The 14,212-nt window shown below is 36.2% G+C and overlaps 1 protein-coding gene across 1 annotated transcript; it reads left to right on the forward strand.

Annotated features, from left to right (window-relative positions):
• The first annotated feature begins 9,600 nt into the window (after window positions 1-9,600).
• On the forward strand, window positions 9,601-14,212 carry LOC122068437 (transcription activator GLK1-like). The gene is made up of 6 exons (XM_042632296.1): window positions 9,601-10,267; window positions 10,565-10,705; window positions 10,841-11,182; window positions 11,255-11,317; window positions 11,480-11,596; window positions 13,676-14,212. Exons 1-6 carry the CDS (start codon window positions 9,689-9,691, stop codon window positions 13,823-13,825), a joined length of 1,392 nt encoding a protein of 463 aa, XP_042488230.1. The 5' UTR covers window positions 9,601-9,688; the 3' UTR covers window positions 13,826-14,212.

A 14,212-nucleotide genomic window follows, 5' to 3' on the forward strand; every position in this document is an offset into this window, starting at 1 on the left:
GAGGAAAGGAGATTGAATGACGAGAGAGGTCAGGAGGTCAATTTTGTATCCAACCAGAATAAAAGGAAGAGAGGAAATTTCAAAAAGAATAATGCATCAACGAAAGCCTCCAATCCAAAGTCTGATGACAAGGAAAAGAAAACTGACAAGTTGAAGTGTTTATTCTGTAAGAAAGTAGGACACCTTCAGAAAGACTGTCAGAAACGCAAGACTTGATTCGAAAAGAAGGGTAATGATTCTATCTTAGTATGTTTTCAAACCAATCTTGTTGATGTTCCTTGTAATACTTGGTGGATTGATTCAAGAGCAACTGTTCATATTTCTAATTCTATGCAGGGCTTTCTTACAACCCAGAAACCAAATCAAAGTGAGAGCGTCGTTTACATGGGAAACCGACAAGAGTCTAAAGTTCGATCCATCAGCACTTATAGACTCATTTTGAACACTGGATTCCAGTTGGACCTTATGGACTGCCTGCGCGTAGGGCCGTCCCCCACTCCCGTCCCGGGGCGCTAAGGGGCTTCTATTTCTAGAAATTTAGTTTCATTATCGAGACTTGATTGTGAAAGTTTTAAGTTTAATTTTCGTGATAAGGTTGTGAACGTTTTTAAAGACACCAATCTAGTTTGCACTGGATAATTATGTGATAGTCTTTATAAATTTAATTTGGATTCTAATTTTTCTAAATCCATTCTTGCACTGCATGTGAATGTTGGATCAAAGCGTAAATCCAACAATGGTGATTCCTCATCCCTATGGCATAGACGTTTAGGTCATATTTCTAGACCTAGAATGGAGAGGTTAGTGAAGCATCAAATATTGTTAAATCTAGACTTCACTGATTTCACCACTTGTATAGATTGCATCAAAGGTAAGCAATCTAAGACAAATAAAGTTACTTCCAAAAGGACCAATTCACTTCTGGAATTGATACACACTGACATTTGTGGCCATTTTGATCCTTATATAACTGGTGAAAAATATTTCATCACCTTCATTGATGATTACTCACGATATTGTTATGTCTACTTATTAAAAGAAAAATCTGATGCTTTAAATTCTTTTGAAGTGTTCTGTGCTGAAGTCGAAAATAAGTTAGACAGAAATATTAAAACTGTGAGATCTGATAGAGGGGGTGAATATTATAGTAGACATACTGATGTAGGGCAAAGTGAAGTGACTATTTTCCCGATTTCTTAAGTTGAAGGGTATAACCCCCGAATACACAACTCCTGGTACACCTGAATAAAATGGGGTTGCAGAAAGACGCAATCGTACCATCACATATATGGTACGTAGCATGATGAGCAACTCCTCATTGCCTGAATTCTTGTGGAGCGAAGCATTAAAAACAACTGTGTATATCTTGAACTGGGTTCCTAGTAAGTCAGTTCCTAAAACTCCTTACGAGTTATGGAATGGAAGGAAACCTAGTTTAGGGCATTTACATGTATAGGGCTGTCCTGCTGAAGCTAGATTGTACAATCCACGTGAAAGAAAACTTGACCCTAAGACCATAAGTTGTTACTTTATTGGTTATTGTCAGTGGTCAAAGGGTTACAGGTTTTATGCACCAACACACAGTACCAGAATTGTGGAAACTCAAACTGCTAGATTCTTAGAGGATGGTAACATTAGTGGGAGTGAGAAACCACGTAATGTGGTATTTGAAGAACATCAAATTTCTTTACCGACTTATGTACATCGTGATAACATTGTTGTTCCACGGGTGACTGTTCATAATGATCTAGTAGAACAACAAACTATAGAAGATGTACATATTCATCATGATGATGTTGTCCCACAGGTAACTATTGAAAATGATCCTATGGAACAATAAACTATTGAAGATGTATCACTCCATGATGTAGTTACCACTGATAATCCTATGAATGTTTCTCAACTGGAAATTCAAGGAAGACCTCAGAGGGTCGAAGGTCTTCTATTCATGATGACTATATAGTATATCTCCAAGAATCAGAGTTTGATATTGGAATCAAGAATGACCCATTAACCTTTTCACAAGCCATAAACGATAATGATTCTCTTAAATGGGTAGATGCTATGAAAGATGAGATGAAGTCCATGAGTGACAATGATGTCTGGGATCTCGTTCAATTACCAACGGGATTTAAGGCGATTGGTTGTAAATGGGTATTTAAAACCAAACGCGACTCGAAGGGTAATATTGAGAGACATAAAGCTAGACTAGTTGCAAAGGGATTCACTCAGAAAGAAGGCATTGATTACCATGAAACCTTCTCTCCTGTCTCTAAAAAGGATTCTTTGAGAATCATATTGGCATTAGTAGCTCATTATGATCTAGAGCTTCACCAAATGGATGTGAAAACTACATTCTTGAATGGGGATTTAGATGAGGAAGTCTACATGAACCAACCTGAGGGATTTAGTGATCAAGGAAAAGAAAATCTAGTGTGCAAACTTAAGAAATCCATATACGGACTTAAACAAGCTTCTAGACAGTGGTATATTAAATTTAACCATATCATTGTTTCCTTCGGATTTGTTGAGAACACCTTTGATAGGTGTATATATCTGAAACTTAGTGGGAGTAAGTTTATATTTCTGGTCTTATATGTGGATGATATTTTACTTGCTAGTAATGATTTTGATTTGTTGAGTGATACAAAGACCTTTCTTTCTAAGAACTTTGAAATGAAAGATATGGGTTTAGCTTCTTTCGTTATCGGCATTGAGATATTTCGTGATAGATCTCGTTGGATACTTGGGCTATCACAAAAAACCTATATTAACAAAGTTTTGAAAAGATATGGCCTGATGAATTGCAAATCAGGTGTTTCCCCCATTATCAAAGGAGATAAGTTCAGTCTAAATCAATGCCCAAAGAATGATCTGGAAAGAGCACAAATGAAGGATATTCCCTATTCTTTCACAGTAGGGAGTCTTATGTATGCAATGACTTGTACCCGTCTAGACATCAGTTTTGTTGTCGGTATGTTAGGCAGATATGTGAGTAATCCTGGCATGGATCATTGGGTTGCAGCAAAGAAGGTGATGAGGTATTTAAAGGGGACTAGGGAGTACATGCTTACTTACAGAGCATCTGATCGATTAGAAATGATCAGACATTTAGACTCTGATTATGCAGGATGCCTCGACAGTAGGAAATCTACATCAGGATACATCTTTCTACTTGCTGGTGGGGCAATTTCTTGGAAGTCCAAGAAACAGACTTGTGTCTCCACTTCTACTATGGAAGCAGAGTTTGTGGCATGCTTTGAGGCCACATCTATGGCAATTTGGTTACGGAACTTTATCTCAGGACTTCAGGTTGTCGACACCATTTCGAAGCCGCTGAGAATGTATTGTGACAATGTTGTTGTCGTATATTACTCCAATAATGATAAGCATTCAAGTAGAGCGAAGCATATTAGAGTAAAATAGAATTTTGTGAAGGAAGCAGTTCAGAAACAAGAAGTGTCTATTACACACATCAAGATAAGTCTGATGATTGCGGATCCTATGACCAAGGCATTAGGCCTAAACACTTTACAGATCTTGTAATGGACATGGGTTTATGTAAAGTTTGATGTAATGATCATATTATGTTAGACATTTTTACTTATTTATTTAAATGATCATGATATTTGTTGTTTCTGAATATTTCTCACTTTATTATTGTGTGTACATATTTTATTTAATATATGTGAGATATTATGTTGGACCATTTAGTTATAGACTTTTCTAGTCTATTCCCTACTTTTGCACCTGTTTGGATGAAGTTATTAGTGTTGTGACTATGAAAGAGAGTATGTCGTTATATGATGTATAACCGTCATGATCCACATTAGTAGTTTTGTTCAAATATGGTATTATGATTGTGATGACATAAAGTTGATGGGTTTACTTTCAAATACTGCAGTATAATGTTAGAATCCAAATTATATTTGAGATTACAATTATGTGGTCATATGGTTCAAGTGGGAGATTGTAAGAATATTTTCTAGAATATTCTTCATTTTTGTCCTATATACCAATTAGGTTATTGACCGATACTAATCTCATAGAATTGGATTCCAAATAGGAAACCCACTCCTCGTCAAATTAGGGAATAGAGTCCTACCCTATTTGCACACCTTGATGGGAGGGTGCAAAACTTTATATAATAGGACTCTAGGTCCTCCTCCTACCCTAACGTTAATCTCATTATTGGTTCCATCACCAAGAGAGCATTAAGGGAGCTAGTGGGAGAAACCTAGAAGATCCATTGTGTTCATGATCGGGATTGTAGGAATAAAGATACAGGAAGAATATAATGACGACAAATTCTTCACAGTCGATGGTGAATGGTATGCGTCGACCCTTATAGTTTAATTTTGTGATTCAATGATTGTATGGCAAGATCCTATCTGTTGTTATTAATAGGAACAACATCCTTCACTCAATACCCAGACACATGGGGAAAAATGATCGACCCATCTCCATAAAAGGGAAATAACTCCTCTGTGAATGCTTCTTTATACGTTCCCATTGGCTCTCACACTCGTGTAGGAACCATACTCTCCCACAAGAAAGCACTTTCCCATTGAAGTTATGATTACTTCACAAGTGAGAAAAACAGAAATGACTAATATTTAAAACAACGAACAAAAATTATAAGGTTTTATTTAGTTGTAGAACATGTTTATGGTCTATGAAAAATATATGACCCGATGGAAAGAAGGTAGACTTGGTGAGTTTCATATGATTCGTGAAAAAATATAAGTCAATGAAAAGTCAGTCCTACTCTGATCATTTCTTAAACCTAGGTGAGTCTTCATGACATTTGGCTAGGTATCATATTTCTTTGACTTGATTCGAATTACTCGTCAGAATTAAAACCTAAGTTCTCCCCTTCTTTATTTTTAGGTAAGGAATGAGGGATGAAATCTCCCCGTTACAAATTAATGGGGGCATGAAACAAAATAACATATAGTTTGTATATATGGAGGTTAGAGCAAGGGAGAAAGTGCCAAAGAAAAAAGAAAGGTATTTTTTTTTTTTTTAAATCTAACATCTATTCTATCTAGGAGGGAAAAATAGTTCTCTGGTGATGCCAACACTTGGACTTGTTTGATAACGTTTCTGCCGTTTCTATGTGAAGAAACGACAGAAACATAAATTTCCGTTTTTGGGAATAGAAACGAAATTTAAGGTGTTTGATAAACTCTGTTTCTGGAAACGTTTCTCTGTCTCTGTTCTGGAAATAGGAAGCCGACCCCTTCAGCTTCCAGAACCATTTTTTATCTCTATCCTCGATCTCTTCTTCCTCTTTGTTCCATGGCGCCTTCTTCCTGTACCTCCACCCCCGCCCATCGCTTTAACCACGATGTCTTCCTCAGCTTTAGAGGCGAAGAAACTTGCCACAACTTTACCGATCAAATCTGCAAAGCCCTAATCTCTCTGGGTTTATTATGTCCCAATATGTCTCCGTCGGGTGTTTGTTTGATGATCTAATCTGAAGAAGGGTTTGTCTCCTGGTTTCTTCTCCATCCTAGAAACCTTGATAGCTTTCCACTGTGACAGATTCTCAACTAGGTTCAATACTGAGTGAACATATTTGCTCCTATCTCGAGCATTCTGGTTCAACGGTGGTGTTTTCAGTTCCCGTTCATTTGAACCATAGATCGGCATGGACCTATTAACTTCCTCATCGTTGGGTAGAGTAGCAAAAGCCTATGGCCGTGATTCCATTAGTAAAGAGAGAAACGACACCGAAGACTCTGGTTTGTATTTTATTGGTTCATCATCATCACCACCATAATCTCCGTAGTCTTCCTCATCATCAGATGAAGAGAAAGAGAAATACCCGATGGATCATCTCCATCTCTTCTTCTCTTCTTCAATATCTTTCTCTCTGAACCGGTAATCCCCAAAGATGAAGCGGATCGAGGTCAATCTTTGTGGAGCTCTGGATTTCGTCGACAATAGTTGAAGATCGGGTGATCTACCCCACGGACCTAATTCAACACTTCTTCTGTGAATGAGGGAGTTTTTATTGGGTAGGGGGTGATTAGAGGTCCATTGTAGTCATTTCCAGAAACGCAGAAACAAGTTCAACTTATTTCGCCTAGGGCATTTCTAGAACCATAAATAGGTAGAAATTTCAATTTCTGTTTCTAAAAATAGTTGAAACGAAACAGTTTTACCAAACACTTTTTACCCCCGTTTCTCCGTTTCTAGGAACAAAGAAACGGAGAAATGATAGAAATGGAACATTATCAAACGGTGCCTTAGGTACCATCTGACAACGTTTCTGCAGTTTCTGGAAATGACTTTTCGCGTTTCTGAGAATATAAATGGATTTTTGGGTGTTTGATAAACCTGTTTCTTAAAACGGATTTTTGGGATTCAACTGTCTTTCCGCTGCCAAAGAAGGCGACCTTTGGTGGTTTTTCTTCATTGCTTTTGAGATTAAGGAATTTTATCGAGCTTTTTACAATGGTTGTCGTCCAAAATCGTTTCTAGAAACGACGAAACATGTATGACTTGTTTCGTTAGTTGCGTTTCTAGAAATAGAAATTGATATAGATTTTGATTTATATTTTTAAAAACAAGAAAAATGGAATGACTTTATCAAACACTAGTTAGGTCGTTTCTCTGTTTTTGGGAACAAGAAAACGCAAAAAATAGTAGAAATGGAACATTGTCAAATGGTGCCTTAGTAATTATCCCTCTCCAAATAGATCTAGGAAAAGAACAGATAGAGTAAAGGTGATCCATATTTTCTTGGGAGTTCCAGCATAGACAATAATTTCCAATGGAAAGGTTTCTCTTAGGAGGAACTCTTGAGTAGGAAAAAATTGCATGCCAAATAGTAAAACTAGGCATCGAGATGTATGAATTAAACCAGACAATCCTATGCCAAGGAACTTTCTCGGATTTTGGTGTAATCAAATTCCAGGCAGAGACCGAGTTGCTTAAATTCATCTTAAAATATTGAGAAACATTTAAAAAAACTTGTACACATATGCTTTCACCACCACCCGCAAACAAATATATAAAGTGTGATAGAATGGTTTTGTACATATGGGCAGTGAAGTCATTTCTTGGGAAGAGAGAGAGAGAGAGAGAGAGAGAGAGAGAGAGAGAGAGAGATGATCCATTTCCCTTCGTTTAACTTATCTTTTCTTCCATCAAATTATTGATTCACAAAATATAGTTGCAATGAAATTAATATTAAACTGAAATTATTTTTCTACATCTGATTAAGCGTAGTTGAAAAACCAAGTCTTGACTCGGGCAAGTCACTTTAGTCAAGTCAAAATTTAAGAAAACCTAATCAAGAGTCATATAGACTCGAGCAAGGTAAAAAAATGACGAGACTTCGTCATGAATTGTCCTTGTCAGATAAGATTGGGTCATTTTACTCGAGTCACTATAAAGTTGGTGAGTCTAAGCATTTTTTTAGGATACTATCAAACCGATTTACTACTTCAGTAGTTCACTTGTATTATTGAATATGTTTGCAACCATATAAAAGCTCAAATTTCAATGGTATGTGATGCCCTCATATTTTTTCTTAATTTTTTAATTTTATTTATTAATTTATACATATTTCTTATATTTAAAAAAAATATATGACTAGCTTTGACTAGAGGTGTCAACTCCAGGCCCGACCGAGCCCGACAAGTTTATAGCCCGACCTAGACCGACCCAATTAATAAACATGTCGGGCTCAACAGGTAGTAGATGTTGCAGTTGCCTAGCCCGACGGGTGCCCGACCAGCTCGACACATTTATAAGCCCAACTTGAACTGACTCATTTAAGCCCGACTTGAACTGACCCATTTAAGCCCGACCTGAACCGACTCATTTAAGCTCGACCTAGCCCTACACCTTTAATACTACTTTATTTATTTATTTTTTTTTAATACTATTTGTACTTAGAGCTTAGGCTATGTGATATATACAATTGAGATGGTGGTGATTGTTGTCTGAACATTCATCTTTTTCAATCATAGTTTAATTGATTTAAACTTGCTCAACTTGGATTGTGTAGGCATAGTTTAATTGATTCGAGTTCTGTTGGGTTAAAGATCGAGTACCTTAGTAACTTAGTTGCTTCCATTGTTGGCTTCCATTTTAACTATAGGATTTTTCTTTGTTATGCGCATCTTTGCCTCATTTTATTGGTATTCCTTTCAAGCACATTTAAAAGACCAATTTTAAAGAGGACCCGTTTAAAGCCCGTTTAAAGTTAAATAGGTCTATAGCCCGGTTAAGGCCCGATTAAGGCCCATTTATGGCAGCCTGATTAAAGCCCGAAATCGACTAACCCGATTATCAACCATATCATGTCCGCACTAGCTAAGCCTATTTACCTAAACAGGTGTTCACAGTGTAGTCCTAGAAATTGGTGGAGCCAAATTAGGCCCGACCGAGACCAGCCTAGCTTGACCGATTGACACCCCTAGGTTTGACCAAGTCCACTCACCAAGCTTTTTTGAAAGGCGAGTCAAATCAGGACACCTAGCTTTCGAACTATGTATCTAAGTGCTAATTATCTCTCATGCAATACACACTATGGAAGATTTGTACATAATGTCTCAATAAATTGTTTGGCTAGGTGTTCAAACGGTTCCATAAAGACATGAATGTTGTTCTCTTTTATTTTAAAGTATCTTTGTGATATGGTTAGAGAGGAGGAAACAAAATATGTTGAGGGAGGAGAGGAAAACCTAGTTTTATGTTTTACTTTGGGAACTAAGGGGATGCATATGAGATTATTCAGAAAGACAAGGATATTTGATGCCCTAGTATCTTTTTACTTGGGTACGTGTTGGGGGCATGGTTTCAGGTATAAGCTTCAGATGGGTCACATTGATTTTGACCAACATTGATACTAATACTGGATTGGTGCGTGATATGAACAAAGGGTATAATTGTCAAAATATCTGATGGTATAAGTATCTTTGAGAGAAAAAATGTCTGATATAGAACAATACCATCTCCATAGCCAATATGATACTAATATACCGATACCCAGAACGTAAAAGCAGGTTAGGGCTGAGGAGGGGATTGTTTCAACACCGTGGCAACATCTCATTCTTTTAAAGTTAATTTAAAACTAATTTGAATTGTATAACAATAGGTATTGCCAAAATGAAGCCACCTCGGGTTACAAGAACTTTCTTGTTACTGAGTTCGTAGTCAAAGAAATAGATTTTCAAAAAGTATTTTTGAAAATATCAAAATCTAGGAGAAATTTATGAACTCTAACGGGAAAATGAATTATTCTATTCTTTGACAAGAAGAATCGGTATAACAAGAAAGTTACTGCAAGCCGGGTAACAGAAAAAAATATTTTATAATCTCAAATCAATTTGGAGATTTTATTCTCATTATCTTCAGAGTAAAATAAATAAAAGCTGACCAGCCTTCCTCAGAATTTCTGAAACTTCAACAAAGGCAGTCCACAAATCAACTAAACACAAGGAAAGGAAAATAATAAAAAAAGGTAGACAAGTCCAAACAAAAACAAAAAAAACAAAATCTCGGAGATTTCAAAACAAGTTGTGGTTGAGATTCAATCTCTCCACACTCCTACCCTGCTAAAGCCAAAAAATAAATTAACAGAAAAAGTGACTGTCTCCCCTTTCTTTCGTCAGTCTGTTCCCGGCAATGACCCACCGATAAACCCATCAATAAATGAAACCTCCGTTACATGTCCATGCAATATCATGTCCTCTCACCCCACTATTCATGTCTTCTAGACTTATTGTTTCCCCGTGACTGTACTGAATTATTTTTTCTTCTATGCTTCAATTTATTCCATAGTTTAGTTATTGGAATGCTTGCAGTGTCACCTTTAAGAAGCTCCAATGATGAAAGGCCGCAGGGAGAGGTGGTGGAGAGTTTCCAACTTGGGGTGGTGGATGACTTCTCGGATGTTTTCCCCGGAGGAAATTTTCTGGAAGGGATCGATTTCGATGATCTTTTTGTTGGTATTGAAGATGGAGATGTGTTGCCTGATTTGGAAATGGACCCAGAAATGCTGGCCGAATTTTCCATCAGCGGTGGAGAAGAATCGGTTTCAGTTGGCAAAGTAGAGGAGAACGAGAGAAGAGAAGAGGAAGAAGACAAAGTTTCGGGTTCAGGCTCGAGTTCAAGCCAAGGTGAAGAAATTGTGAGCAAGAAAAACGATGAATCTGTGAATCTATCTCGAAAGGAAGACGAGAAAAGACGACGAAAATCTTCATCAACGACCCAATCTAAAGGTTCACAAGGGAAGCGGAAAGTGAAGGTAATTAAATTGTGTTAGAAGCTTGTCTCTGTTGGTTGGGTATAATGTTTTGCGTTTGTAGCGAGGGTTTCTTTCTCTGTATGTAATTTAAGAGAGATGTGTAGGCAAGCAATTTTAAACTTATTAGATTTCTTCTCATCATAGATTTAGGCAATTTTTTTTAAACAATTAAAATCTTTGTGAGATTGTTGGATTGTTTGTTAGCTGATTTCATTCTTTTCTGAATCGTTTTAGGTTTTCATTTCTAGGGTCACGACCTACTGGTTATGAAAGTTGTTTTAATGGAACTGTGTGTAGGTGGATTGGACTCCGGAGCTGCACAGGAGGTTTGTTCAAGCAGTGGAGCAGCTTGGAGTGGATAAGGCAGTTCCTTCTCGAATTTTAGAGCTTATGGGGATCGATTGTCTTACTCGCCACAACATTGCTAGTCACCTTCAAGTATATATCTCTTTTACTTCTTTTGATTTTAGGGTTTTCTTTCTTTTCCATCTCATCTTCTTTTGAAGATTGGAGCCTCAGACTCAAAGAGGAGCTGAGATTTTTTTTTTTTTTTTTCTTTTGGGTTTTATGCAGAAATATAGATCACAGCGGAAACATTTGCTAGCTAGGGAAGCAGAAGCTGCAAGTTTGAGCCAAAGAAGGCAAATTCATGGAGGCATCGGAGGAGGAGGAGGAGGAACTAAAAGAGAGATAAGCCCATGGCTTGCACCACCACCCACCATGGGTTTCCCTCCTATGACTCCCTTGCAGCACTTCAGGCCCTTGCACGTGTGGGGACATCCAACCGTAGATCAGTCCGTAATGCACGTGTGGCCCAAACATCTAGTTCATTCGCCATCTTCTCCATGGCCAACTGCACCACCACCTCCTCCTCCTCCACCTGACCCTTCTTACTGGCAACCTCTTCACCAGCTTGTAATTTCTCTCTCTCTTTCTCTCTCTCTCTCTCTCTCTCTCAAGCCAGCTATAACTCTTTGTCTCATGTAGGTTAAAGCTCCAAGTGCTCTTACTCCAGGGACTCCTTGCTTTCCACAACCACTGGCAACAACGGTAACTATATCCCTACTCTTTTGGAGTTTTCATTTGTTTTATGCACTTAGGTTTTGGATGCATTGTAAATTTAATCTTTTAGATTGGCATCTCTATCTAGTTAATTAACTTAGATTAATTATATTTAGTAGGAACTTATTTCTCTATTTAAAATGAATGTAGAGGTTTTCTCCTGCACCAATTCGGGGCATTCCACCGCAAGCCATGTACAAGGTAGATCAAGGTATGGGTGTCTCAAATGGGCACTCAGGCTCCCTCCCTCCCTTTGATATTCATCCGGTAAGAAACCCTTATTCTTTTGAGGTATTGCTAACTTTGTATAGCCTTCTTTTAGAACTATATAAATCATAACTCAGTATTCTTTGAAACCCAGATGCTTGCAAGTTTATTGATCTTATATAAAATCCATTTTATTTGATAGATTGAGAATTCATTTTTAACCTAATAAGAATTATATAATTTGGTTAGGTATAAGAATAATAGATTAGGTTTTCTTACTTTGCTGAGAACTAGCTAGTGGAAACATGTTACAGAAAAGAAAACTTATAGGTAATCCTGGATCACAAAGGGCACCTTAGTGATCCACGGAAAGTCCATGAGCCACCAAATTATTCACAATTAAATAATTTGTGTAGCTAAACATGAATCTATTACATACCTTTTTTGGTGAATTTTATCGATTAATTAATAGGAGCTTTGAAAAGGGCAGTAATAGTGTTTTTAATTAATGTTCTGATACCCAATTACTTGATAAAAGAAGCAAGTTTGTCAACCACCCATAAGAGGTACTAGTGCAAGTTATGACTTTGAAGGTGATTAAGCATTTGGTTACATGTATATATGACAGGTTTTAATTGTTTGCTCTATTTAACTTGATGGAATATTTAAGTATGACTATGTTCCTTTTACAGGAAAAATTACATAAATTAAAGCATTATTAAGCTATGTATATAACAATAGCCTAGCGTAGTTGGTGAGCTATGGTATGCAAAAACCCATGCTCACCAGGAGATTTTCAGTTTAAGCCTCCTGGCTGTTACCTACTTCCCTCCCTACCTACCAAAAAAAAAAAAAGCTATGTAAATAATTAGATAAAATTCAAATAAAATAAACCAACAATGGAATTCAAATCTATTACATTGATAAAATTCAAATTCAAATTGGTACTTGATACAAATTTTTTTTTTTAAAGAATTAATTTGAATTTCAAATAAGTTGAGGATTCAAATATTTGAATCCAGAAACAATTATATATAGAAGATAGCTTTACAATATAAAATGGATTTTTTTAATAATAATAACGATGATGATGGTCATAGAATTACCATATAAGTACCTAAATAGGAAATTTTCTTAACATATTATTAATACTTTTAAGAGACAATGAGATTTGGTATATGGATATCTTTTTATTATAATATTATAATATTATCCACATGTCTTTAAACATAGCTGTGTCCTATCCTAACACAAAAATATTTGAATGAGTAGCTCAATTCAATTATTGGGATAGGTACCTGACATATTACACTCTGCCAGTCAATAAATGACCATTTTTTTAAATATTTTCTTTCATGCACTGATTGGTGCGCTGCTTGACCTTTAAAATGCTAATATTATCCTCTGTAACTTTTTGTTATTGAACAGATGCCTTCTTTTAATATTTATAGAATAGTTCCTAGGAAAACTTCACATTGAGTTTGCTAGGATTTGTCATCATCAATACTCCATATTTTTTTAATTGGTTTATACCTAAGTATATACCAACATGCCTCTAGAAGTTATATATATATATATATATATATTTTTTTTTTATAAATGGAAAAATATGGAATGCATATCTTTTCTAATCTATCTTGTGGGTGCGATTTACTATCATCTCTAAGTTTTAAGGGTGGATGGTGGCATGAGCAAGCAAAGTATTCTATATTTTCTCACAATTTTTTTTTAATCATTATTTTTCTCTTTAAAAAATCAATAAAATGATACATATGAAGAAACACAACGTACGGAGCTTTTTCCCTAAAGTTTATAAGTGCTAATGCAATTGTTTTCTGTAAGGGGTTAATAATTTATACCATGATAGATGCCGAACTTTTCTTTTTTATTTTGATCAGTAACACTCTAAATTGAATTATCTATTCCATTAAACTCTTTTAAGTCTGGGTGTTTCTACCTAATAAATAAATAAATCTAGGTGTTGATGGGGATTAATTCCTTTCTAGTAATTAATCAAGAAGTTTCATAGAATTAATGCACTTGGTTCTTGTATTGTTTGGGTGGTGTTTCTCCTTGATCTACTACTAGAAGAATTTATAGGTATTAAATTTGTTTTCTTGTGATATTTGTTGATGACAGTCAAAAGAGAGCATAGATGCAGCTGTTGGAGATGTTTTATCAAAACCATGGCTGCCACTTCCACTTGGTCTAAAGCCTCCATCAGTTGAAAGTGTGATTGTGGAACTCCAACATCAAGGAATCTCCAAAATACCACCCACTTGTGCTTGATCATCTCATTCCTATTCAAAGATCCTTGATGCTGATTTTGGCCAAACCTGAATTCGACGACATTTCTTATCTCTTGTAATTACTGTAACCATCTGATCAGAGTAACTTTCTTTTTTTTCCAATCTTTTTCCTCTGCCTATGGTGAATAGGAATCTATTCACAACGGGACTTGAAATGCACGCAAGAGAGATTTATGAACCCTAAGATCATGTATAAATCGTCCTCTATGGGTTTAGGAATACTTTTTCCTTTTTCATTTAGAGGAATGTGTACTCTTTCTTTGTTCCTGTCTTCATGGTGAGAGTAAGAACAGTTTTTTTTCTCTACAATAATGTGATCATGGAGGCTCTAGAAGATGAATAAACCATTTATTTTTTTTCTTCTTAA

Source organism: Macadamia integrifolia, unplaced genomic scaffold (genome assembly GCF_013358625.1).
Source record: "Macadamia integrifolia cultivar HAES 741 unplaced genomic scaffold, SCU_Mint_v3 scaffold39, whole genome shotgun sequence".
Taxonomy (NCBI): Eukaryota; Viridiplantae; Streptophyta; class Magnoliopsida; order Proteales; family Proteaceae; genus Macadamia; species Macadamia integrifolia.